At 40.0% G+C, this 27,620-nt stretch overlaps 1 protein-coding gene and 1 non-coding gene across 4 annotated transcripts in view; one reads left to right on the forward strand and one right to left on the reverse strand.

Moving 5' to 3' along the window:
* Nucleotides 1-27,620, forward strand: part of PHF20 (PHD finger protein 20) — a 130,993-nt gene that overhangs the window by 12,430 nt on the left and 90,943 nt on the right. For 2 of the 3 annotated variants that reach the window (XM_078057146.1, XM_078057148.1), the window contains exon 2: nucleotides 9,109-9,223. In XM_078057146.1, the coding sequence (XP_077913272.1) occupies nucleotides 9,141-9,223 (83 nt within the window). In that variant the 5' untranslated portion in view covers nucleotides 9,109-9,140. Of the gene's footprint in view, nucleotides 1-6,573; nucleotides 6,595-9,108; nucleotides 9,224-27,620 lie in introns of those variants that run through there. The other variant, XM_078057147.1, reaches the window with a different exon arrangement.
* On the reverse strand, nucleotides 17,678-17,809 carry LOC118547928 (small Cajal body-specific RNA 20). The gene has a single exon (XR_004923352.2).

Here is a 27,620-nt window from a genome sequence, read left to right on the forward strand (position 1 = left end):
GTGATTGACATTCTTCCCTTGAGTGTCCCTGGGTTTATTTTTCCCTGATTCTGTCTCAGCTGACTCGTTGAAAGGTCTTGTTCCATACCCATCTATCACTTTAATTCTTTATTACTTTGAGCCCTCAGTTCCTTCTCCTTGAGCACAATGGGGTTGCTGAGGGCAGGACCTCCAGTTACCATGGCTACAGTACTCTTTAACCTCTTCCAAAATAAAACCCAGAGTCCTTGACAGTACAACAGTAACTGTAAATGTATTATGAATTAGGAAAATTCTGCTGCCATTTTTTGAGTACCTAGTTTGTGTCCCTACAAATAGGGACTTTGTACATCTTTTCTCACCTAATCCTTATAGCATCCAACATAGGGACCATTATTTTATTTTTATTTATTTATTTATTTTTAAAGATTTTATTTATTTATTTGACAGAGATGCACAGTGAGAGAGGGAACACAAGCTGGGGGAGTGGGAGAGGGAGAAGCAGGCTCCCCGCTGAGCAGGGAGCCCAATGTGGGGCTTGATTTCAGAACACTGGGATCATGACCTGAGCCGAAGGCAGCCAGACGTTTAACCACTGAGCCACCCAGGTGCCCTTTGGGGCCATTATTAATACTCATTTGATGAATTAAGAAAGAGAACTCAAAGATGTAGCTCATAAATATGTGGTAGTGGTTGAGAATCTGGAGCCATAGGGCCTATGGTTCAAGTCTTGGCACAGCCTCTTACCATATGGGTGTCCTAGGATGTCCCTAACTTTCCTTTGTTCCTCTGTTTCTCATTTTTGCAGTGAGGATTAATAATGGTAGCTACTTCTGTAGTTGCTGTAAGGATTACATGACTTAATATGTGTAGAGTTAGCTCTTGTTATTATCATTAAAAATGTTTTTTATGTAGGTCTTGTTAGTCTGCCTAAGGATATTTTCTGTCCTTTTGTAAAGTTAGTTCACATTCTTGTCATTTTATTTTTTAGTTCATTTATTTTGCATCTGTTGAACATCAGTCATTCCTTTCCCTAATGGAGCTTAGAGTATAATCCTACTACATGAGGTTTTATTTAAATATTCTCTTGGTTTTTTGTTTTTTTGTTTGAGAGAGAGCAGAAGTGGCAGGGGGAGGGGGGAGGAGGAGAGAGAGAGAGAGAGAGAGAATATCCCGAGCAGGCTTGATCTCACAACCCTGAGATCGAGAAAATCAAGAGTCAGATGCTTAACCAACTGAGCCACCCAGGTGCCCCAGTATTCTCTTGTTTTTAAACATGTGAACTATATCTAGTTTCCCCAGAGTTTTATCTAAAGAGCTATTGTTTTTCTCGTTTTTTTTTTTTACATTTTCTTTATTTCTTATAAAAACATATTAAAATTTATATACTTTGAATGCAATCATATTTTTTAATCCTTTAAATCATTACTTTCAATGTTACCTATTCTATGAAAATCTTAACCCATAACAACATGAGAAGTTTGCAAACATAAAGTTATAAAAATAATCTTATGGAATAAATATGTAATAATTGATGAATTCATGCATTCCTTGTATGACTTATGCAAACATGGCCAGTCCATCAACAAGACACCCAGATATGTACCATAATAATTAAATTTAATCATCTTTGATACTTTGTCAATTTTAAGTTCTATAAAAATATTAGTTTTCTACTTTTTTATTTTGTCCTCATAAAGGTAAACTTCTCAGTTGGAGGATAGAATGTGCTCTCCATTTGTCTTCTTACCCTTGTCCTTGCAAATGACCTTGGGTGAGTCTGGCTAGGACTTAGGGTTCAGTGCTGTATAGAGGAAGAGATAGTCAGCATCCTTGTTTATCACAGTCTTCAAATGTTCAGTTCAATATCGATTTTTTTTTTTTTTTGGTCTGCTCTTTCTATCAATTTCAGGGAGAAGTACATTGAGATTTCTCACTATGTTTGTAGATTTGTCTATTTTTCTATTAATTTTGCTTTGTGTATTTTGAAGCTATGTTATTAGACACAAATTGCACATTCTTATATCATTATGTTGAGGTATTTTTTCTCGTTTTTACAAATAATTTATTTTTATCCTGGGCTGTATTCTTCACATTGAAGTTACTGAGTCCAAGTGTATAAGCAGTTTTATAGCTTGTTCCTTGCTTGCAGATTGAGGTAATAAAAAGATGGCCATGCTCAGGGCCCTAGGCAGTGGTTCAGATGTTCAGTTTCCCCACAGCTGGGCCAGTCTTAGGTTTTGTCCTTTCTGAAAAATTAAATATTTTTGCTTATTATATAATGGTGTGATAATTCTGACACAATATTAAAGCATCCAATTACTTAATCTTCCTGCCTGTATTCAAATTATGTTTATATCTAAAGGCATGAATATAATAAGCACAGTAAGAACTTTGGTAGGGGAGAGAAGAAGGGCCTTTAAGAAGTAATTTGTGTATTTTTGGGAAAATCCTGTTACATGTTATAAGAGGGATGTCCCTGCTTTTTGTTTTTTTTTTAAGGTTTTTAAATTTATTTATTTGTCAGAGAGAGAGAGCCCAAGCAGGGGGAGCGGCAGGCAGAGGGAAAAGCAGGCTCCCTGCTGAGCAAGGAGCCCAATTTGGGACTCTGTCCCAGGACCCTGGGATCATGACCTGATGATTAACCGACTGAGCCACCCAGCATCCCAGGATCTCTCCTGCTTTGGAGGACCTCTGAAGCTGCTAGCTCCTCTGCACCTCAGTTTTCTTTGTGTGCCATGGGAACATCACGTATGGTTCTAACTAGATCACTTGGCAGTTATGAAGGTCTGGTAAGACAGTGTAAGAATGAAAGGACTTCTGTATATTTAAGTAATATTTAAAAAAAAAAAAAAAGTAATAAAGAAGTAACCCCAAATTAAAATCTTACCAACTAGATAATCCCTGCCGACAAAAAAAAGTACCTTCTTAAGGTTAGAAAATTCGAACAATATAGTAAGATAAAAAATGAAAAGTTACATTTCCATGCTCCATTCCTCTCATTAAGGGAACTACTTAAACAGTTTCTTAGTTCTCGGGCGCCAGGGTGGCTCAGTCAGTTAATTGTCCGCCTTTGGCTCAGGTAATGATCCTGGAGTTCCAGGATCTAACCCCCGCATTGGGCTCCCTGCTCAGCCAGGGGTCTGCTTCTTCCTCTGCCCCTCACCCCTCTCTCACTGTCTCTAATAAATAAATAAAATCTTTTTTTAAAAAACAACAGTTTCGTAGTTCCTTTTAAGAAATAATTTTATGCATATGCTATAATAGATGTGTCTGTCTGTTTACATTGAAAGGATAATACCATACACATGCCTCTCTACCATGTCCTTTTTACTTGACGATATGTCTTACAGGTGGTTCCATATCAGCATCTACTGACTGCCATTATTCCTTTTAACGGCTGTACATTCTGTTGTATAGATGAACCATAATTCATTTAACGAGGTCTCTTGTTGAACATATTAGCTGCAGAAATTACAGAGCTATATTGATCATGTTACAGGTAATTTGGCAGACTTTGGGGTATGTATCTGTAGGGTAAGTTACTGGCAGTGGGACTGCTGGGTTGCAGATATGTGTATTTTTTATTTAAGTAATCCCTACTCCCAACATGGGGATTGAATTTATGACCCCGAGATCAAGAGTCCCTCTTCCGACTTAGCCAGCTAGGCGCTCCATGTGTATTTTTGTAGATAGTGCCAAGTTGCCTCTAGAAAAGCTTTTCCAATTTATGCTTCTACCAGTAGTGCATTTGGATGCTTTTTTCTCCTCATCCCTGCAAACACTGGTTATCCCACCTTTAAATTTTTTTGCCTTAGAACTGAAAATTTTTTACTTTGATTTGTATTTCCTTTGATTTAGGGTGAGGTTATATAGATAGAATATAATATGCTATTAGACTTTTGTATTATCTCCCCCCTCCCCAATAATCTGCCAGTTCTTATACTTTGCCCACTTTTAAGTAAGTTGACTTTGTTCTTGGTTTGTATGCACTCTTTGTTAATATAGGAAGTTAGTTCCTTGTCATATGCGTTGTAGCTCTTTTCCCCCAGTTTCAGAAAGTGCCTTTTAAACAGTATTACACAGCATACACTTAAAGCTTTCATTATTACTAATAACAGGAGCATTGACTATGAATACTGTACTTAAGGAAATAAGGCTTTATGTCTCCTTTGTGGCAATGGGTTCCCATTGTAGGAAAATTTAAATATAAAGGAATAACTTAAAGTCCTGTCAAGGTCTTTAAAATGGGATCCTCTATAAATAGAGATTGCATAAGATTTTTTTCTGTTAGTTTTCCTCCATGTCCTTACTGAATGTATTCCCTTTAACTGTTAATTCTGGAAGCTGGAGATATTTGGAAGAATAAGCTAAGGGCCTGAAGAATGGATAAGTTGAAAGCTACAGAATCTTGGCCCTTTGGCATCTTGAGAACAATCTGTGTTTAAAACTAAGTGTGAGAAGTTAAAAAAAAAAAGGTACTTCTTAGGTAACTCTTTTTTTTTTTTTTTTAATTCCTGCTTCTGTCTTGAACACTTTTTTATTTGTTAATGTTGTTGTCAAATTAAATTGAGACTGTGGTGCCTGGCTGCCTAAATCCGTAGAGCATGCGACTTACGATGTCAGGTTTGTGAGTTCAAGCCCCATGTTTGGCATAGAGCTTACTTAAAAACAACAACAAAATTAAATTGAGACTTTTAGATGATTTCTCGGGTGTCATTCCCCTTGCTAGAGTTTGTTCATCTCTTTCCAGTGTTTGTGTTGTGGGTGGACTGAAGCAGGGACTATAAATTGGATTTCTTATTCCTAATTTCCGGCACAATGCCTTACCGATAGTACTCACTAATGAATTGTTGAATGAGTTAATGTGATAACAAATGCTGCCACCCCAGAGGAGTGAGGGAAGATTGGGGATGGGACACAAAAGTCAGATTAATCCTTCATCTTATTCTTTGTTGTACTGATGTAGTTTAGGAAGGTAGGTGAGGTTTGGTGGGGTGAGGTCTGGAGCCAACGCCAAGAAAGATTCTTGAGATGTCCTTGGTGCAAAATGGTGGTTTTATTAAAGCACGGGGACAGGGCCCTTGGACAGGAAGAGCTGGGGTTGTGAGGGGTGGCTGATTATATACTTGGGAGTTGAGGGAGGCGAGGAAAAAGGAAGGTGGCCAAAATGACTTTCATATGTTAAAGAAGACTCTCAGGATCCTGGAGGCCTTGCTATTTTCAAGCTATGCATGTTTTTCCTTCTAGTAAAGCATTAACATTAAGATAGTTAGGAGCTTCCTGGAAGAATGTCACACTTAACCCCACCTAGGAGTGGAGGCGAGGGGAGAGGTTGCAGGGTGTCAGTTTATGCTTTGTCTTCAGCTAGCCTTCTGCTCTCTCATCAGTACCAGAGAGTGAAACTTCAAACAAGTGGGTCAGAGTTAGAATGAAACAGGTTTTAGTTCATGGTAAGGAAGACCTGACAATTCAGCCTCAAGAGGAATTGTTTCTTTCTTTTCCTTTTTTTTTTTTTTCTTCTTTGAGGCACTGGGAATAATTTGCTCATCTTCATTCATTTACTGCCTTCCTTCCACACTCCTGTATTTTAATGGAAGGCCTTCTAGGGTACCTGGGGAGAATTTCTGTGGTGAAAGAATTAATTCAGAAATCAAGCAGACCTGAGCTTTTGTTCTGGGGCTTGTCGCTTAGCACCTGAACCTTAGCCAAATTACTTTAAGCATAATTTCCTCATTTGTAATAATAGAATTATCAACAGCTAATAATTCCTTTATAGTCCTTACTTTGTACCAGTCCTGTGCCCCTTAAATGGATTATCTCATTTAATCCTCACACCCACTGCCTGGAGATAGGTACTGTTATCACCGCTAACCCCTTTTAAGGAGAGGAAACAAATTCAGAGGGGTTAAGTAATTTACCCAAATTCATTCAGCTAGTATGGGGTGGATCTGGGGATTCAAGGCCAAGCATTTAATCCCATTACATTATATACATAGCCTATATAAAAGGGAACTGTCCCCCGGCATAAGGTCTGAAAATAGTAGTAGCTCAGTGAGTGTTCAGTGCCACTCTGCCTTTCTTCTTGTTTGGCATCACTTATTTTTCTTTTTTTTAAATTTTTTAATTTTTAAGTAATCTCTATATCCAATGTGGGGCTCGAATTTACAATCCTGAGATCAAGAGCGGCATGCTCTACCTACTGCGCCAGCCAGGCAGCCCTGGCATTACTTTTTCATATAATCTGGGAGGCCAAACGATTAATCTGTGTATTACTCATGCATGAAATCAGGGATAAAAAGATAAGTAATTTGAGGTGGCATTTGTCAATCAAGCCAAAATGAAAACTTTTTTTTTTAAAGATTATTTATTTATTTATTTATTTGACAGACAGCAAGAGAGGAACACAAGCAGGGGAAGCTGGAGGGGAGAAGCAGGCTCTCTGCTGAGCAGGGAGCCTGATATGGGGCTCCATCCCATGACACTGGGATCATGACCTGAGCCGAAGACAGAGACGTTTAACGACTGAGCCACCCAAATGCCCCCAAAATGAAAACTTAGACTGATTGGATTTACTCAGCAGATTTGATATCTCATTTTCCTGGAGAGTGTTAGGTAAAGCCAGTCAGACCTCTGACTCTCCCTTTCCTAGGGTCCTTATACTGGAGACACTCCTTCTTAACATAATAACTTTTCAGTTTATTAGAATGTTAATACAACTGTCAACCATTCCTGCCTTCATTTGACTTGCTTTGTGTGTTCCCTGGTATCAGCCCTTCTGAATTGGTTGTTTAGTGGATAGTTCATCCTTCAAATTGCATGTTTTTTTTTTCTTTATGGAAAATTTCTATTGTGAAAATCTTTGTTTATGAAACTTTTTTTAAAAAAGATTTTATTTATTTGAGAGAGAGAGAGAGAGCACAAGCAGGGGGAGTGGCAGGCAGAGGGAGAAGCAGGCTTCCCGCTGAGCAAGGAGCCCAACATGGGACTTGATTCCAGGAACCCAGGATCATGACCTGAGCCGAGAGCAGATGCTTAACCAACTGAACCACCCAGGTGTCCCTGTGAAACTGTTTGTTTGTTTATTTATTTATTTATTAAGATTTTATTTATTTATTGACAGAGAGATAGCGCGAGAGGGAACACAAGCAGGGGGAGCAGCAGAGGCAGAGGGAGAAGCAGGCTTCCCGCCAAGCAGGGAGCCCGATGCGGGGCTTGATCCCAGGACCCTGGGATCATGACCTGAGCCCAAGGCAGACAATTAATGACTGACCCACCCAGGCGCCCCGCTATGAAACTGTTTAAAAGGAAAAGAACAGGGGCACCTGGCTGGCTCAGTTGGTAGAGCATGTGACTCTTGATCTCAGGGTTGTGAGTTCAAGTCCCATGTTGGATGTAGAGATTACTTAAAAAAATTAATAAATAAAAGGAAAAGAACAATCACCTACAACCTGTTTTTTCTACCAGCCTCCTTTTTTTTTTTAAAGAATTTATTATTTATTTATTTATTTATTTGAGAGAGAGAATGAGAGAGAGAGAGAGAGAGAGAGCACATGAGAGGGGGGAGGGTCAGAGGGAGAAGCAGACTCCCCGCTGAGCAGGGAGCCCGACGTGGGACTCGATCCTGGGACTCCAGGATCATGACCCGAGCCGAAGGCAGTCACTCAACCAACTGAGCCACCCAGGCGCCGTTAAAGAATTTATTATTTGAGAGAGAGAAAGAACGCACGAGCAGGGGGAGGGGCAGAGGGCAAGGGAGAGAGAATCTTAAGCAGGCTCCACACCCAGTGCAGAGCCTGATGTGGGGCTCGATCTCATGACCCTGAGATCATGACCTCAGCTGAAATCAAGTCTGATGCTTAACCGACTGAGCCACCCAAGTGCCCCTAAACACACATGGGTTTTAAAGATTTATTTAATTTATTTTATAAAGAGAAAGAGTGTGCACAGGTGGGGGGAGGGGTAGGGTGAGGGGGAGCCCAACATGGGGCTTGATCCCAGGACCCTGTGATCATGACCTGAGCTGAAACCAAGAGTTGGATGCTTAATTGACTGAGCCACTCAGGTGTCCCAAACATACGTGAATTTTAATGTGAGCTCAAAGTGGTGTAATTTGGGATCCTGCCTTTTCATGTAATGTACTGCAAACAAATTTTTTCTAAGATGTGATGGCCTTACACATCAGATATGAGGATCCACTTGTGTGATTTTTCCACATTCAGTCAGTCCATTGCAAAGATACATTTCTGGTATGAGGCAGATGGTGCCTTGGCAGTGCTCTGGTGTTACTTGGGCAGTATAAGCTTTTGGGACCCAAAGTTTAGTGGGGGAAAATGCTGTTTGAGGTAGCTTGCTGTGTGAATGTGGCCTGCTTAAGTGCCCCAAGAGCTCAGAGTGGCTACATTTTCCATCAGAACCACCTCTGATCCCTAAAGATAAATTTTATTCATATAGAAAATGACCACCAATCCAGTATCCAAAGATTTGATAAAGAATTACTTAGGAAAATATAAATTGTCAGAATGAAGACAAGAGGCAGAAAATATAAATAGAACAAAGAACATATAGTTCTTCCTTGTCCAGCCTCGCAAATAGGGCCAGAAATCAGTGTCTCAGCTTTTGTTTATTTCTTTTGTATTACTTAAAATTCATAGGAGTTGCAGCTTGTAGTTATTCATCTGTTTATTGGCTACTTTTTTGTCTTCCCCTGTGGACTAGAGGCTTCATGAGGACAGGAACTCTGTCTCTTTTGGTCTTGACCGTTTTTTCTAGTCTTTCAGCAGATACTTGTTGAATGCATTAGCAAATGATTGTATTTAACCTGGAGATCAATTATTTTTTTTTGGAGTTCTGAGGGGTGCCCCTTTAAGTGAGCCCTTGGTCAGCATTGTTAAGTGGGGGTCTCCTCAAGGTTCCTGGAACTACAGGATACTGCATAATAGAGAAGGAGGAGCCAGTGGAGGGCACACCTGTGTTAGGATGAGAGCAGGCTTGAAAGAAGCCACTGGCAGGGTTTCCTGGAGCTTTTTGTTTTGAATAATGCCTGTTTGTCTTTTATGTGTAGTGAGTGATGCTACACTCTGGGCAGACTTTGCCTAAGTTTCATAAATATTTAATTGGCTTTTTCAGGAGAATAAAGGCAGCCCCGCTGATGACTGAAAATGACAAAGCATCCACCTAACAGACGAGGAATCAGCTTTGAAGTGGGAGCCCAGTTGGAAGCCCGGGACCGATTAAAAAACTGGTACTTTTACATTTTTCTGTTAATTAAAATCCTTCTGCTAGCACTGATAAAGAGGGGTAGCCTGGGCTTTGCTGTAGTGTTTTCTTGCTCCCTGACTCTTGGAAGGTAGAAGGAGACTTAAGCCTAGAGCTGTGGAAATGTCCTTTCTTTTTGGTGCTGGGATCCTTCTGTCATGGAGACCATCCAGTGACTACTTGTTAATACTTGTTTCCCCTTTCTGCCTGTTTGGGGGGTGGAGTGATGGGAAAAAGAAGCATGGATGGCTACAGGGCAGGGAAGAGTTAAAAGTGCCAGCTCTCTTGCTCTTGGCTGCTTGTCTGGAAGAAGAGCGGAAAGATCAGGGATGGAAGAATGAAGGAAAGGTATTAGATTGGAATAGTTTGTGTGCTGTGAACAACCCCTCCTGTTTTCTGGGTGTGTGTTATGGTTGAAATGTAGTCATCATTCTGTAGGGGTGATTAAATTTAGTACTGAGGGGTTGTAGTCCTGACTTGTCATTGACTTGTGAACTCTGGGTGGTAATTACTACTTTGAGCATCAACTTCATCTATAAATGTGTGGGTAGTAGTAATATCAACCTGAGAGTTTTTCTGAGAATCAAATAATAGAATATGTGGAGAAAGGCCTTCTTTACCAACTGTAAAATGATGGTTGTTGTTAAGAACAGCCTAGAATTTGGTCATTTGTTAATGCTTAAGGTAAAGGTGGGGGTTTCAGAACTCAAGCCTTTCTGAGTTTTCCTAAGGAAGAGTGTAGTCCTTTTGGGGAGTTTTCTCAAAATAAGCTGACCAATTCCTGGGGTGTAGGAAGAGAAGAGAGGGGAAAAGAGAAGCAGGGAAATGTTGGCTGGGGCAGGAAATGTCTCTGCTGCCTTTGGGGCTAGAAGATTTGATATATGAATTATGGACATTTTGAACACCTAGTTGTTTTAGGCTGTTTGTATTATCTATAATTATTTCCCTTTTTTGTTTTCCCTCAGCTCTTTTTAAGGCAGCTTAATCAAGGGAAGAATTCTTTTTAAAAATGTGGAAAAAAATTAAAATGTAGAAAAAGTAAAGTACAGCTAGCCATAAAATAATCTGTATGCTTATCACTCAGAATAAATAAATATTAAATAAATGTTAATAAAATGAATTAGTATGTAAAAATTTAATATTAAGATTTATTAATAAATTAATATCACTCAGAATAAATAAAACATTTTTGTTTTATTATATTTATGTTTAAAAAATTAAGGACATAAAACATTTTTGATTTAATGCAAGTATCTTTTATACCTTACCGATTCAATTCCCCTTCTGTGTTCCATAGAGGCAACCAGCATCCCGAAGTTGGTTGTATCCTTTCTGTCCATGTTTTTACATTTTTACTATATATATGTATTCATAAATAATAGTTAGACACTTTAGGTATTTTAAAAATGAATGTAAGTTTTATTATATTGTTTCTTTTCTTTAGCTTAATGTTTGTGTGATTTACCCATACTGATATGTAAGATACTCATCCTAACTTCCGTATAGAGTTCCGTTGTATGAATATACCATATTAAAAAAATATATATATTTTCTTTATCCAGTCTCCTACTGATAGACATTTAGATTCCAGTTTTTCACTTTATTTATTTTTAAAGTAAGCTCTAGGCCCAATGTGGGGCTTGAACTAATAACCAGGAGGTCAAGAGTCACATGCTGAACCTACTTAGGGAGCCAGGTGCCCCTCCAGTTTTTCCACTTTAAACATGGTGTTGCTGGGGTGCCTGGTTAGCTCAGTCAGAAGAGTGTGCCACTCTTGATCTTATGGTCCTGAGTTCGAGCCTCACGTTAGTGTAAAGATTACTAAAAAGAATAAATAAATTAAAAAAAACTAACAGTGCTATTGTGAACATCTCTGTAAATGACTTTTTTGTGTGTCCGTTTGCAAGAATACTTCTTGGGCAGTAGCTTTCAAACCTTTTTTTATGGCAACTTATAGTAAGAAATATATTTTAAATCCAGTGTAGTACCCATCCATATACACATACAAATTTAACTGAAGCAAAAATTTTTAGAAACAGTCCTTAACCTTAGGACATGCATTGTATTCTGATGTTTTCCCTCTATGTTGTATGTATGTTTCCTGAACATATGCAGTATTGCTGGTCTAGAATCATTAATTTGGTTTTATAATCTAATGGGTCATGAACTGCTGTTTGATAAGCCCTATTCCAGTGAATTTGTTGAGTAATATGTTATACACATTTTCAGTTTTACTGGAAATTGCCAAGTTTATCTCCAAAATGCTTCTACTAAATTACACCCCCACAGTAGTGCATAAAACTTCCTGTTTTCCCACGTCCTTATCAATCCTTGCTTTTTACAGACTTTCTGGTTTTGCCAATCTGTTGGTTATGAAACATTGTTTTATTCTATGTTGCCCATACTTCTAATGAGGTTGAGCATTTTCTAATATGTGTGTTCTCTGACTTGCTCTTTCCTATTTGTCTTTTCTGAGTGATTTATTCGGGTTTTACTGATATGTTATGGATTCTAATTATTTGTTGGTTTGTGTTGCACAAATCTTCCTCCAGTCTGTAGCTTGTCTTTTCAGTTTGTTTCTCGTATCTTTCATGGCACATAATACTCTCCTGAATTCTTCTAAAAGTTTTAAAGTTCTGCTTTTCACATTTTGATCTTTACTTACCTAGAATTGATCTCATGTATGGGATGAACTTGGTCTAATTTTTTTATTCACGATTTAAATAATCAGTTGCCCCAACATCGTTTATAGGACAGTCTTTCCCCACTGATCTGTAATACCACTTCTATATACCAAGTCCCGTACATAACATGGGTCTCTTCTTAGCTCTTCATTCTATTCTATTAATTTATATTTACTCTGGTGCTAATAGCAACACATTATCTAATTCACATTGCTTTAAAGTAAGTCTTGATAGCTGTTAAGTCAGATTTTGCCCCTTTGTGCTTTATTTGTTGTATTCTTAGACCTTTACTCTTATTTTTTTAAAAATTGAAGTATAATTGACATTCAGTGTTACATTAGTTTCAGGTGTAGACCTTTACTTTTAATGTGAATTTTTATTTTATTTTATTTTAAAAATTATTTTAGAGAGAGAGAACGTGCATGTGCGAGAGGGTGTGAACAGGGGGAGGGGCAGAGGGATAGGGAGAGAGAACCCTTAAGCAGATTCCCCGCTGAGTAAGGAGCCTGACACAGGGCTGGATCCCAGGAACCTGAAATCATGACCTGAGCAGAGATCGAGTCGGATGCTTAACCGACTGAGCCACGCAGGTGCCCTAAAATATTATGTTTTGTACTTATTCACATTTTCCTTTATAAACTTAAGTAATGTTTTATAACCTCCATAAAGCTTTTGCATGTTATCTATTAGACTTACTCCTAAGTACCTTCTAGTGTTCGTTGCTTCTGTGCATGGATCTTTTTTCTTTTATTGGAGAGCACACACTTGCATGCGTGAGTAGGGGGAGAGGGGCAGAGGGAGAGGAAAAGAGAGAATCTTAAGCAGGCTGCATGCCCAGTGCAGAGCCCCACCCTGAACTTAGTCTCACGACCCTGAGATCACAACTCTGAGATCATGACCTGAGCTGAAATTAAGAGCCCCACGCTTAACTGATTCAGCTACCCAGGTACCCCTTGTGAATGGATCTTTTTTTAAGATTGTATTTATTTGAGAGAGAGAGAGGGAGGAGAGAGTGTGTGTGAGTCGGGGGAGGACAGAGACAGAGAATCTCAAGCAGCCTCTGTGCTGAGCATGGGGCCCCATGTGGGGCTTGATCCCACGACCCTGAGATCATGACCTGAGCTGAAACCAAGAGTCGGATGCCCAACCTACTGAGCCACCCAGGCATCCCTGGATCTTTTTATATTACATTTTCTCTTTGGTTATTGGTGGTGTTTAGTAATGCTGTTGAGTTTTGTTGTTGTTGACCAAATTCAGTGTGTGAACTTTACTGAGCTCATAGTTTAACTGACTGAGCCACCCAGGCGTCCTACTGAGATCATAGTTTAAAAGCAACTGCTAAAAAAAGATTTATGACATTTATGAGATTGTTGGAAATTTGAACATTGATTAATGATATTAAAGCATCATTGTTAACTCTTAGGTATGGAAATGATATAGCTATGTTTTTTTTTTTTTTAAAGATTTATTTATTTATTTATTTGACAGAGAGAGACACAGTGAGAGAGGGAACACAAGCAGAGGGGGTGGAAGAGGGAGAAGAAGGCCTCCTGCAGAGCAGGGAGCCCAATGGGGGGCTCGATCCCAGGACCCTGGGATCATGACCTGAGCCGAAGGCAGACACTTAACGACTGAGCCACCCAGGCGCCCCTATAGCTATGTTTTTTAAAAAGTCCTCATTTTTGGGGTGCCTGGGTGGCTCAGTCATTGGGCGTCTGCCTTCGGCTCAGGTCATGATCCCAGAATCGTGGGATCGAGTCCCGCATCGGGCTCCCTGCTCCGCAGGAAGCCTGCTTCTCCCTCTACCACTCCCACTGCTTGTGTTCCTGCTCTCACTGTGTCTCTCTCTGTCAAATAAATAAAATCTTAAAAAAAAAAAAAAAAGTCCTCATTTTTTAGGGGTGCCTGGGTGGCTGAGTTGTTAAGCATCTGCCTTTGGCTCAGGTCATGATCCCAGGGTCCTGGGATCGAGCCCTGCGTCGGAGTCCCTGCTCCTCGGGAAGCCTGCTTCTCCTGTTCCCACTCCCCCTGCTTGTGTTCCCTCTCTCACTGTGCCTCTCTCTATGTCAAGTAAATAAATGAAATCTTAAAAAAAAAAGTCCTCGTTTTTTAGAGATTACATACTGATATTTATGAATAAAATGATTTGTTATCTGAGACTTCAAAGATAATATGAAGGGACGAAAGGGTGGGAGGTAGAGAAAGCAAAAGTGGTGGTAAGTGGTGGATATGTGAGGGTTTACTGCTGTTAAATTTTGTATGCTAAACTTGTATCTAGAAACCTAGCTGCATTTTCATACTTGTCCTATTAGTTCTTTTGGATTTTCTACGTGGACTGTCATATATATGCAAACAGGTATATTGCCTCTTACTTTCCAATCCTTATGCTTCTTATTTCTTTTTCTTCCTTCCATCTTTGCTGCGTTTTCTTTCCTTCTCTCTCTCTCTCTCCAGTTTTCATTGACCAGGACCACACCGGCATGGTGTTAAATGGTAGTGGTGATAGTGGCCTTCTGTGTCTTATTGTTTGATTAACAGGAGCACATGTGACGGTTCATCATTAAGTATGATGTTTAATGTTAAGATCATGGTAGATTGTTTAATCAGATTAAAGTAGATTCTTCTTTGTCTGCTGGAAGTTGTTTTTGTTTTTTTTGTTTTTTTCCCCCTAGCCTGAGTGACTGTTGAGTTTCATCTAATGTTTTCTGGACATCTAATTAATTCACTGTATACATTTTTGTCTCTTCAGTGTATTAGTATAGTATATGACATTAGTAGATTTTCTAATGTTGAACAGTTTTTGCCTGCATGCCTGGATAGACCCTACTAGGTCATTTATATAATAAATTATGGGATTAAGTTTGCTAATATTTTATTTGGGATTTTGATATCCATGTTCACTAGTATTTTTGGTTTTGATCTTTTCTTGCACCATCCTTTGTAGTTTCAGTCTGTTGTTATAGAAGTCTTAGGAAATGAGGTAGTTTATTCTCTCTCCCCACCACCTCCCCCCGCCGGAACAGTTTTGTTTTTTTTTAAAGATTTTATTTATTTATTTGACAGAGAGAGTGACAGCGAGAGAGGGAACACAAGCAGGGGGGAGTGGGAGAGGAAGAAGCAGGCTTCCCACAGAGCAGGGAGCCTGATGTGGGGCTCGATCCCAGGAACCTGGGATCATGACCTGAGCCGAAGGCAGACGCTTAACGACTGAGTCACCCAGGTGCCCCTAGTTTTTTTTTTTTTTTTGAGATGTTATTTATTTATTTGAGAGAGACAGAGCGTGCGTGCACGTGTGTGGAGGTGGGTAGAGGAGCAGAGGAGGAGGGAGAGGGGAAAGCAGACTGCGCTGAGTTCAGAACTCCATGCGGGGGTTGATCCCAGGACCCTGAGATCGGGACCTGAGCCAACACCAAGAGTCATGTGCTTAATTGACTGAGCCACCCAGGTGCCCCATCTGGAACAGTTTCTTGAAGCTTTACTAAATCTTGCCAATACCCCCACCCCCCCTTTTTTTTTAAAGATTTTATTTATTTATTTGTCAGAGAGAGCACAAGCAGGCAGAGGGAGAAGCAGGTTCCCTGCTGAGCAAGTAGCCTGATGCGGGACTTGATCCCAGGACCCTGAGATCATGACCTAAGCTGAAGGCAGATGCCCATCTGACTGAGCCACCCAGGCATCCGGCCAATACTCCTTTTGGTAAAAATAAATTTTAGACTTCAAATCAAATACTTCACTTTTTAAAAGTTTTTATTTATTTATTTATTTATTTATTTATTCATTCATTCATTCATTCATTCATGAGAGTCAGAGAGAGAGAGAGAGAGGCAGAGGCAGAGGGAGAAGCAGGCTCCCCGCCTAGCAGGCAGCCCGATGCGGGGCTCGATCCCAGGACCCTGGGATCATGACCTTAGCCGAAGGCAGACGCTTAACCATCTGAGCCACCCAGGCGCCCCACTTTTTAAAAGTTTTATTATTTTATTAGGTGAGGAGGAGCAGAGGGAGAGGGAGAGAGAGAGAATCTTGAATAGGCTCCACATGGAGCCTGATGTGGGGCTTGATCTCACAACCCTGAAATCATGACCTGAGTCGAAATCAAGAGTCAGACCCATAACTGGCTGAGCCACCCAGGTACCCCTCAAATTCTTTAATAGTTAGTGTTCTGCTATTTTCATTTTCTTAATTTAATTATCTTGATTTTATTTATGCTTATGTCATATTTTTTCAAGTATGCTAGCAATATAACATTATTTATATAGTAAATAGTAACATATGAAAAAGTTACTTGTAATTTTACCAACCTAACAAGGTAGTCTTTTTTGTAATTGCTCATATATAAAATAGGCATGATCATGGGGTGGCCGCCTGGCTCAGTTGGTGGAGCATACAACTCTTGATCTTGGGTTGTGAGTTTGAGCCCCACGTTGGGTGTAGAGATTGCCTAAAACAATTCTGTTAAAATGGGCACGGGGCACCTGGGTAGCTCAGTTGGTTAATCGTCAGACTCTTGATTTTGGCTCAGGTCATGATCTCATGGTCGTGGGATTGAATCTAGGTCAGAGTCCGCTTGTCTCTCTCTCTCCCCCTTTGCCCCTCCATGCGTGTGCATGCTCTCACTCTCAAATAAATAAATAAGTAAATAAATAAATACAAATAAAATAGGCATGATCTATGTGTACATAAGATTTTTATATATTCTTTTATTTTTTTAGTTATTATGGTATAATGTAATAGATATCTGTTCTCAAGTGGATAAACTATATTTCAGATGGTTATTCTACCTTTGTAGAACTTTTTGCTTCCATTTTTTTTATTTTTAAATTTTATTTATTTATTTTGAAAAGATTTTATTTACTTAATTGACAGAGCAAGAGAGCACAAGCAGGGGGAGCAGCAGAGGGAGAGGGAGAAGCAGGGTTTGATCCCAGGACCCTGAGATCATGACCTGAGCTCAAGGTAGATGCTTAACTGACTGAGCCACCCAGGTGCCCCAACTTCCAATTTGTTTGTTAAGATTTATTTAATTTATTTTTTAGAGAGAGAAAGTAAAAGTGGGAAGGGCAGAGGGAGAAGGAGAAAGAGAATCTCAAGCAGACTCCACGCAGAGCACAGAGCTTGGGACTTGATCTCACAAGCCTAAGATCATGACCTGAGCCCAAACCCAGGAGTTGGATGCTCAACCAACTGTGCCACTCAGGCACCCCTGCTTCCAGTTATTTGTTTGTTTTTTTTCACAGTTCCACAGAAAGTAGTTTATTGCTTTTAGAAGAAAATAAGATGTTTTCAGAACTTTTATTAGTGAAGAAAAGCTGTTAGAACTTGAAATCTTTTCTAAAACATTATTTGGAAGCTGATAGAAAGTTTCTCACTTGCAGCCTGAGCTGTCCGATTAGACACAGCTAACTGCTTGGAAGCAGGGCTTGTGTTTGTGGCTGGTGTACCAGGTGTCAGGTCTGACCGACTTGCCCCAGTGCCTGCAGTGCTCCTTCTCCAGCACCTGCTCATGGCTCTTCCTTGCCACCCCGCACCTTGCCGTCCAGTATGGACCCTGTCTAGGTGTGTTTGTTAGGTGTTGCCCATGGGGCAGGCAGGGGGCCAAGCTACTTTTGGGGCAACACAGGCCAGGATCAGCTAATGAGAGCCTGGCACTATCTAAGGACAGCCAGAAGCCCCATGCCCAGTGCTGCCATTTCAGACTCTAGTCTGGCTGTGGGGTCAGCATGTCTGATATAGATCAAGTGGGGACTCCCAGCAACTACAGATGTCTAAGGCAAGAAAACAAGACTGCCAGCTTGTGGCAGCTCCAACAATGATCCTCAAAGGCTGATCTTGACCTCTAACCCTGGCTAAGGAGAAAAGGGACCCCCACACAGCCTCATAGGAGAGAGGCCCTTCAAATTTTTTACTTATTTACTCACTTCATGGTAATTTAGCAAGCTCTATGTCGGGCAGTGAATAGAATGCTGCCCTGCCCACTTTTGTTGTCTTCAGGGGAACAGATCTTGTTAGGGGGACAGAGGGACCTGCTTGTGGCTAGAGTGGCCTGGTTTTAGAGGAATGTGAATGGGGCTAAGGGAAGGAATATGTATAGGCCCGGGGAAGGATGAGCTTGGTCAGCCTGGGGAGGTGGGAAAGGCTTTTCAGAAAAGGTGAGACTGGAGCCATAAGTAAAGCTACAGCAAACATTTGGGCAAAAGCAGAGTTTTTTGGGGGTGGAGTATCAGTGCTATAGGATCAGTGCTCAGGGTTGGATAGCTAGGTCCCTTTGGGTGCAGGTGACTACACAGAGAAATCCAGTTGTCCTTGAGTGACATTCAGATAAGTTGGCTACCTTGAATGCCTTTCCAAACAGAAATATAGAAAATCAACAGCCCAGCCTGTGAACTTCAGGTTGTAAGTGTTTCTACAAATGTTAAGCCCTTATTTGGTGTACTGATAAATGCTTGTAATTGAGGGTGATGAATTCTGGATTAGAGTTTCATATGCTCTAATTACTAGCTGAGTTTACTTGGTCAAGTTACTTTACTTTTCCCAGTCCCAGTTTGCATGTAGGCAAAATGGGGAATTATAATTGGATTATGTGGATTAGATAGGATCATTCCTGTGGAAGAATTTGTATTCCGTATTACTAGGAAAGTACAGCCACTAGTTTTCTTCTTAATTATGTCTACTATAAAAATGAAAACATTATAGGGGCTCCTGGGTGGCTTAGTCGGTTAAGCATCTGCCTTTGGCTCATGTCATGATCCGGGGTCCTGGAATGGGGCCTCTCATAGGGCTCCCTGCCCATTGGGGAGTCTGCTTCTCCCTCTCCCTATTCTCCTCCCCCCTGCTCATGCTCTCTCTCTCTGTCTTTCAAGTAAATAAATAAAGTTTAAAAAAAAATGAAAACATTATGGCCAGCTTATAAGAAGTTTTAGGACCAGAAGTCTAAAGTTGTAGTGCTGTAATTCATGGATTATCTAACTTAATTTTCCACTTAACAGTACAGTGAGATATGGGTGCTATTATTTGAAATACCTCATTTTATCAGTAAGACAGAGGAGACTCAGAGAGATGAAGTCATTTGCCCAAGGTCACACAGGGTTAGGACTGGGATTTGAATCCAGATAGACTGAGTTCATAGCCTTTCTGAAATAACCAGAATTCTCCGGAGTGTTTAATGTTTCTGACTCCTAAATTTTAAATAAATAAATAAATAAATAAATAAATAAATAAATAAATAAATATTGTCCTCTCCCAACTCCTACATTTTATTTTTAAAAATATTTGTTTATTTTATAGAGAGAGCTCTTGTGTGCTAGTTGGGGAGAGCCAGAGAGAGAGGGAGAGAGAGAATCTCAGGCAGATTCCCCGCTGAGTGCAGAGCCTAATGTGGGGCTCCATCTCAGAACCCTGAGATCATGACCTGAGCTAAAATCAAGAGTCGGACACTTAACTGACTGAGCCACCCAGGTGCCCTGACTCCTAAATTTTTTTAAAGATTTTATTTATTTATTTGATAGAGAGAGACACAGCAAGAGAGGGAACACAAGCAGGGGGAGTGGGAGAGGGAGAAGCAGGCTTCCCGCGGAGCACGGAACCCAATGCGGGGCTCGATCCAGGAACCACCACAGGATCACGACCTGAGCCGAAGGCAGACGCTCAACGACTGAGCCACCCAGGCGCCCCCCTGACTCCTAAATTTTAAAAAACATATTCTGATAATGTTCATCTGAATTCCTAATGCAGAGGACTGGACATTTAATTGGTTAGATATTGACATTGAGTGCTTTGAAAAATAATGGAGAATTTGTTTTATTATCTTATTATCTTTAGTGGTTTTGTTTTCACCCTGAGAAAGTGATTTGTTTACATTACAATAAATAGTATTTCTTCAGGGTGGAGCCACATATTGAGCTTTTAGTTTGTTGAGGTAAGATGTAGTTGTGGGGGTTAGGGTCTAACTCTTTATCACTTATTTGCTTTTGATTTTTAACTTGTGACTCCTTGGATTATTTGTTCTTATTTTGAAAGGGATCCTAAAGTAAATGAGGTTCAAGCTTTTTATTATGAAAATTTTCAAACATAATGAAAAGTTGAAAGAACAGTATAATAAACACTGTACCTTCCACCTGTATTCACAAATTGTTAACATATTTACCCAATTTGATTTATATACTTTTTATAATGGAATTAATCATAATTAGCAATAATGTTACATGTAGTATCTAAACCATATTCAGATTTTCCTCTTGTTCCAAGAATGTCATTTTTCAAAATCGAGATCAATCAAGATTGGCACATTACTTTTTTTTTTTTTAATGGCAGAGAATCTACTTTTATTTTATTTTTCTAAGTTTATTTTTTTAGTAATCTCAACACCCACCATGAGGCTCAAACTCAGCATCCTGAGGTCACAAGCCATATGTTCTTCTGATTGAGAGCCAGCCAGGTGTCCCTACATTTTTTTTTTTTTAAGATTTTATTTATTAGAGAGAGAGAGAAAGAGAGAGGAAGCATGAGCAGGGGCAGAGGGAGAGGGAGAGGGAGAAGCAGGCTCCCCACTAAGCAGGGAGCCTGACGCAGGGCTCCATCCCAGGACCCTGGGATCATGACCTGAGCTGAAGGCAGACACTTAACCTACTGAGCTACCCAGGTGCCCCAATTTATTTATTTTTAAGAGTTCTGAACAGTTGTTTTGTAGAATATTCCACATGCTGGGTTGGTCACATTGTTTTCTCATGGTGAATTTCCCTTGCTTGTATTCTTTTTATATATTTCGTGTAAGCTGGAAGTTAGGTCTAGACATCAGAATTAACATTTGTTTGCAGAATGTTCCATTGGTTATGGTGTGTGTTTCATATTATATCACATCAGGGACACACAAAGGTAGGGTGTCCACTGTTCCATGTATCACTTAGATAAGGTGGTGATTGTCATCTCTCAACATTTTAAAGGTATATTTTTCTCTGTGGAAGTAGTAAATAATTTGTGGGGATGCTTTGGTACATGTCAGTATCCTATTAACCCACACCATTTACCTAATGATTTCAGCATCCATTGATAATCCTTGCCTGAATCAGTTATCACACGGGAAATGGAAGAACAGTGATTTTTTACCTCTGTCATTTGCTTTATGTTAGCGCCATTCTTTTGCAAGAAGAGCTTTTTTTTTCCTTTTTTGTTTTTTAAAATTTTATTTATTTATTTGTCAGAGAGAGAGAGAGACAGAGAGAGAGAGTACAGTCAGGGGGAGTGGCAAACTCCCCACTGAGCAGGGAGCCCGATGCGGGACTCCATCCCAGGACCCTGCGATCATGACCTGAACTGAAGGCAGATGCTTAACTGACTGAGCCACCCAGGTGTCCCTTTCTTTTTTAATTTTTAAGGATCACCAAAACTCAGATTATTTAGTGTGGTGTTGTAGTCAGATACATTAATTACTCTCTTTGGTGCTAAAATTATCTCAAATTTAGTTAGTGGGAGGCCCTTTAAACCGGGTTTTTTGTTCTTTTGACACACTTCTATTAGTCCTTGAGTATTTTCTTTTTTTCTGGCGCTACTTAGAAGGCCCACATTTATTTTGCCCATGTCATCCTCCTCCCTGGAGTCCGTCATTTTTCCAAGGAGGCCTAATTCCTTTTAGGTGGAAGTAGTGTTTAGAAGTAAAGCTCTGGGCACTGGGTGTGTTTATTGCTGCTAGAATGTTACTGCTTTTAGGTCTTTTCAGTGGATAGAGCTAAGAAATAAAATTTTTGAAAAGTTGTGAGTTCATTTTGGTATTTCCAATTTAAATTTAATATTTTGTAATTTATATTTTGATTTTTTTTGCCTTTTCTTTTATTTTGAAAATCTTTGTTTTATTTCTAAAATTCAATTTTTAATCAATCAATTAATTAATTAATTTTAGAGGGGGGTAGGGAGAGAGAATCTTACGCAGGCTCCGTGACCCTGAGATCGTTACCTGAGCTGAAACCAAGAGTTGGACACTTAACTGACTGAGCCACCCAGGCACCACTGTGAGTTCCTTTTTAATACTCCTGCAGTATAATTTTCTACATTTTAAGTTATTTTTATATACATACAGTAAAATTCCCCCTTTTTTGGCATACATGCCTATGAGTTTTAACACATATATAGATTCTTATAAGCATCACAACTTACAGGATAAGGAGAACACCTAAAGAATTCACTTATGCTATACCTTTGCCAGTATATAATTATTTGATTTTATTATTTTTTTAAGCTTTTATTTATTTGTTAATTCATTTTATTTATTTATTCTTTGAGAGAAAGAGAGCACACGAGTTCAGTGGGGGGTGGAGGGGCAGAGGAAGAGGGAGAGAGAGAATCCTAAGCAGGCTCAGGCTCATCGCAGAGCTGATGTGGGGCTTGATCTCAGGACCCTGAGATCATGACCAAGCCGAAGTCAAGAGTCGTATGCCCAACTGACTGAACTACCTAGGTCCCCTAAGATTTTATTTTTATGTAATCTCTGTATCCAGTGTGGGGTTCAAACTCACAACCCTGAGATTGAGGGTCGCATGCTCCACTGACTGAGCTAGCCGGGTGCTCCTGATTATTTTCTTTATTTATCTGTCTTTCCTACTAGAATGCAAGCTTAATTGAGGGCTGGTGGGGTAGATTGGGTTCTCTGAGAAGCAATGCAGTTGATTGATTTGGAAACTCCCCCATAGGGGGAAAGGGGGAGTGAGGGGAAGAGGCTGGGAGAGCTATCAGACTGTCTTGGAAGTCTTAACCCCTGGAGGGGGAGAGAAAAGGAAGGTAGGATGTCTTCCATTGAGTACAGTTCTCAGAAAGTTTTGGCAAAGGAGATGGGGATTTTTCAATTCAGTGTTGCTGTCAAAAGAGTCTTGTCTCCCAGGAAGAGTCTTATCTTAGTATACCTGCTCACTCAATCCTTGGCTGGGAGCAGCCCTAGGGAAGTGTGGAGATGGTACAGAGGTCGGATGGGTTTAGAGCCTTTGTAGCTGGGGTCAGTTACTCTCTACTTGATAAGGATGTGATGGGTGCATTTGCAAGGCAGCCATGGGTGGGCTATCAATTTTGTTTGCTGATATATTCCTAGTGCCTGAAAATATAATAGGTAATCAATAAAGTATTTGTGGACCAAGTTCCAAATGATTGTAGGAAAACATTTTTCTAGGTTATTCTGATTGCTTGCATCTTAAGCCTGAGAGAGTTTTTTTTTTTTTTTAATATTGCAGAATTAGATAGCAATTATGTGCAGGACTAACTGTGCCAGGCTCCCCATGTGCAGCTTCTCCATTAAATCTTCTCTGCAAGCTATGTTGTTTATTGTTTCAATTTTATAAATGAGGGAAGAAACCAAGGCTCACAGAGGTAAAAGTCCTTTGTTCTAAATTACACAGCTAGTGTGTGATGGAGCTGGGATTGAACCCCTGTTGATCTGACTCCAAAGACTGGCTATGCCTCTCAGGTGATTCCTTTCCCTAGAGATCTTTTTCTGAGTGCTCTTCCATATTTCCTGGATTTGCTGCTAGGTTGCCAAAAAAAAAAAAAAAAAGACATGAAAAGGGTTAAAGTATTTTTCAAAACCCATGTGACAGTAGATGTATATGAAGATATAAATGTGACCCAGAGTGGGTGAGTGGGTCTTTCTGGATTAATGCTTTGATATTTTTAATAGGTCTGTATCTTTTATTTTGTCTGTGATGCTTATACGGAAGCCTGGTTTCTCTCTTACCTTGTCTACTATACGTATACTTACGTTAAACAACAATAGCAATGGTAGCTAACATTTATCAGAGATTTGTTGTGTGTCAGGTACGATGCTAATTGCCTTAATTGCTTTACATGAGGTATCTCATTTAATCCCCAAAAGCAAGGCCATTTGGAACTGACTTGCCCAAGATCACAGGTTTTGTCTTTTTTTTAAATTTTATTTTTAAGTAATCTTTTTTTTTTTTAAAGATTTTATTTATTTATTTGCCAGAGAGAGAGAGACAAGAGAGAGAGCACAAGCGGGGGGAGCCGCAGAGGGAGGCTCTCCGCTGAGCAGGGAGCCCGATGCGGGGCTTGATCCCAGGACCCCAAGATCATGACCTGAGCCGAAGGTAGACGCTTAATGATTGAGCCACCCAGGCGCCCTATTTTTAAGTAATCTTTATTTTATTTATTTATTTATTTATTTTTAAAAGATTTTATTTATTTATTTGACAGAGAGAGACAGTGAGAGAGGGAACACAAGCAGGGGGAGTGGAGGAGGGAGAAGCAGGCTTCCCGCCGAGCAGGGAACCCGATGCGGGGCTTGATCCCAGGACCCCAGGATCATGACCTGAGCTGAAGGCAGACGCTTAACAACTGAGCCACCCAGGTGCCCCTTAAGTAATCTTTACACCAATGTGGGGCTTGAACTCCACAACCCTGAGATTAAGAGTCGCATGCTCTTCCAACTGAGCCAGCTGGGCACCCTACTAAGATCACAGATTAATCACTGATGAATCTGAGACTTAACTTGGTTTTCTTAGAAAACTGTTTTATGTATACCTTACCAGAATTCATTTGTAAATTATCCAAACCAGCTTTTCCTTTCTAAATTCTGGGGTCCCAAAGAAATCACAGGATTAGAATTTTTATTATTTAGAGAGGGGAGTTTGTAAAATACAGATTTAGATTTTCCATGGAGGTTGTTAGTTCTCAAAACAGTTTATCTCACCATACAGGCTATGGATTATTGATAAGAATTCTGTTTTAATTTTGGACCTACCACTTTGGGCCACAATTTCCAGATATCCATTTCCTACTCTATGGATGGTGTTATCCTACCTGCCCACTTTACCTCTAGGGTTATGCAGATGAACTGACTAGCATGTGAGAGGCTGCAGTCTCCTAGCAATGATGTTTGGTGGCTAGAACAGAAACTGCTAGTTCTGCCACCCTCTGCCTTGTTCCCTTCATCTGTCAGCAGCGCACCATCTGCCTCCAACAGTAGGCCTAGCCTTCTCTCTTCTTGCCCAGAACACGGTGAAAAACTCCTTCTGTCTGTTGCTTTCCTGACTCTATGGCACATTTCCACTGCTTTGTTTCCATATAAGTTGATCTTGGTCTCCTTCCACTTTCTGTACAAAGGATTTTAAAATTTGAGTTGCATAATGTCCTTAGCTCTCCTCTTAATTTTTTTTTTTTTTTGTTTTGTTAGAATTATTTGCACTGATCAAGTCTGAGTTCCTCCTTCTTACCTCTTCACTTCTTGTACTATCCTTTTTTTTTTCCTTTATTTTATTTTTTTTTTAAAAGTAATTTTTCACTGGGGCACCTGGCTGGCTCAGTCAGTGGAATGTGACTTTTGATCTCGGGGTTGTGAGTTAGATCCCCACGTTGCAAAAATAAAATCTTACAAAAAATAAAAATAATTTTTCATTTCTGAGCTTTTCACATACATGTATTGAGTGTCTGCTTTGAGTCAGACACTAAGCTACACACTGTGGAATGAAGAAAAATCATGTAGGCCCCTCAAGAAGTTTAGAGGCCACTTGGGTATTTGGCTCTGGCTTTTAGCATTGCCAGCCAATGATGTTAATCATATATTCTCATGTTTATGTCTTTGCTAATAGCTCATATTTATTGAGGGATTTATTCTTTGCCAGGAACAAGTCTAAAGGCTTTACGTGTTACACCCCGTGTAATTCTCATAACACTACGAGGTGTGGGTATTTTTATTATTCCCATTTTATACATGAGGAAACAGGCACAGAGCAGTTAACTAAGTTGCCCAAAGTTGCACAACTAGTAAGTAATGAATTTGGGACTTGAATCCAGGTAGTCCGGCTTGTGAGTTTGGCAGGGTATGACTCTAATCCCCATGCTGTGTCTTGTACCTAGGATAGAAAGTGAAGTTTTTGAAATTAATTATATCATAAAGTGATACTTAACTCTGTAGGAGTTCATTTATAACCCCCTGAGGGAGAACAGTTAATTTCGTGTGTGGGAATTTTAGAAGGCTTAACAGAGGTGTCTTATGCCAAGGCATTCATTCAGTGCTAGGTGCTGGAGATAGAGCAGTGATTAAGACAGATGTAGTCCCAGAACTTTAGGAGCTGACATTTGGTGGAGGTAGATGGACCATAAACACACAGACCCATACCTGTAAGGTTAGGTGGTGATAAATGCTAGAAAGAGAAATAAGTACTAACAAGTGGAAAAGAGTGTGACATGGTGTGTGTATGAGGGGTGTTTTTTCATATAGAAGGTATTCAGGGAAGATCTTTCTATTAAGGAGACATTTGAATAGAGATCCGAAGTGAGTGAGGGAGTGAGCCAGGTGGATATCCAGGGGAAAAGGGTTTCAGGCAGAGGCAGCCAAGGCACAGCATGCTGGGCATGTTCAAGGAGGGTAAAGATTAATGGTGCCAGAGGTAGGAGATGAGTCCACAAATGTCAGCAGGAGCCAGATCTGGCCATACTTGGGCGTTTGGACTTTATTCTGAATGTAATAGGAAGTCATTGAAAGATTTTAAACAGGGAAGTGACATTATCTGATTTCAGTTATTAAAAGTGGCTGTGGTTATTTTGTGTAGAATATGCTGAGGACAGGCATGGAAAGAAAGAGGGAGAATAGTGAGGAGTCTTTTGTAGTAGTTTGGATTAAAGGTGATAGTTGCTTGAACAAAAAAAGCAGTGGTGGAAATGATGGGAAGTGGTCAGAATCTGAGTATTTTTTGAAGGTATAGCTGACAAATTTGCAGATGATGTTGTGAGAGACAGAGAAGAGTCAAGGGTGACTCCAAGGGTGTTTGGTCTAAGTACTAGTAGAATTACTATTTGCTGAAATGGGGAAAATCAGCTATTTGGTTTTGGACATGTTAAATATGGCATTCCTTTTAGATAACCAAATGGAGCTTCTTGAGCAGATGGTGGAATAACTAACTGAGTCAAGCATTGAGGTGTGAGCTCTGGGTTAGAGATAGAAATTTGGGAATTGGCAGTGAGTACTTGGGATTTAAAAAAATAGATTTTATTTTTTAGAGCAGCTTTAGGTTTGCAGCAAAATTGAGCAGAAAGTACAGAGAAGGCCCATCCCTTGCCCCCTCACACTCTCATTGCTTTCCCCACTATCAGCACCCTGCAGGAGAATGGTACCTTTGTTACAATTCATGGACCTAAATTGATCCATCATTATCACCCGAATTCCGTAGTTTACATTAGGGTTCACTTTTGGTGTATAATTTGTGGGTTTGGACAAATTTATGACGACACATACCCACTGTTATAGTATTATACAGAATCATTTCACTGCCCTAACAATCCTCTGTGCTTTGGGGCACCTGGGTGGCTCAGTCGTTAAGCGTCCGCCTTCAGCTCGGGTTGTGATCCCGGGGCCCTGGGATCGAGCCCTGCATCGGGCTACCTGCTCTGCGGGAGGCCTGCTTCTCCCTCTCCCACTCCCCCTGCTTGTGTTCCCTCTCCCACTGACTCTCTCTGTCAAATAAATAAATAAAAATCATAAAAAAAAAAAATGCCTCTTCAAGTGTTCCTGTCCCCTAACCCCCAGCAATCACTGACCTTTTTACTGTCTCCATAGTTTTATCTTTACCATAATGTCATCAGTTGAATATACATTCAGTAGGTAGCCTTTTCAGATTGGCTTTTTTTCCATTTAGTAATATGCAGTTAAGGTTTCTTCATGTCTTTTCATGGCTTGATAGCTCATTTCTTTTTAACATTAAATAATATTAC

This window comes from Halichoerus grypus, chromosome 10 (genome assembly GCF_964656455.1).
Source record: "Halichoerus grypus chromosome 10, mHalGry1.hap1.1, whole genome shotgun sequence".
NCBI lineage: Eukaryota > Metazoa > Chordata > Mammalia > Carnivora > Phocidae > Halichoerus > Halichoerus grypus.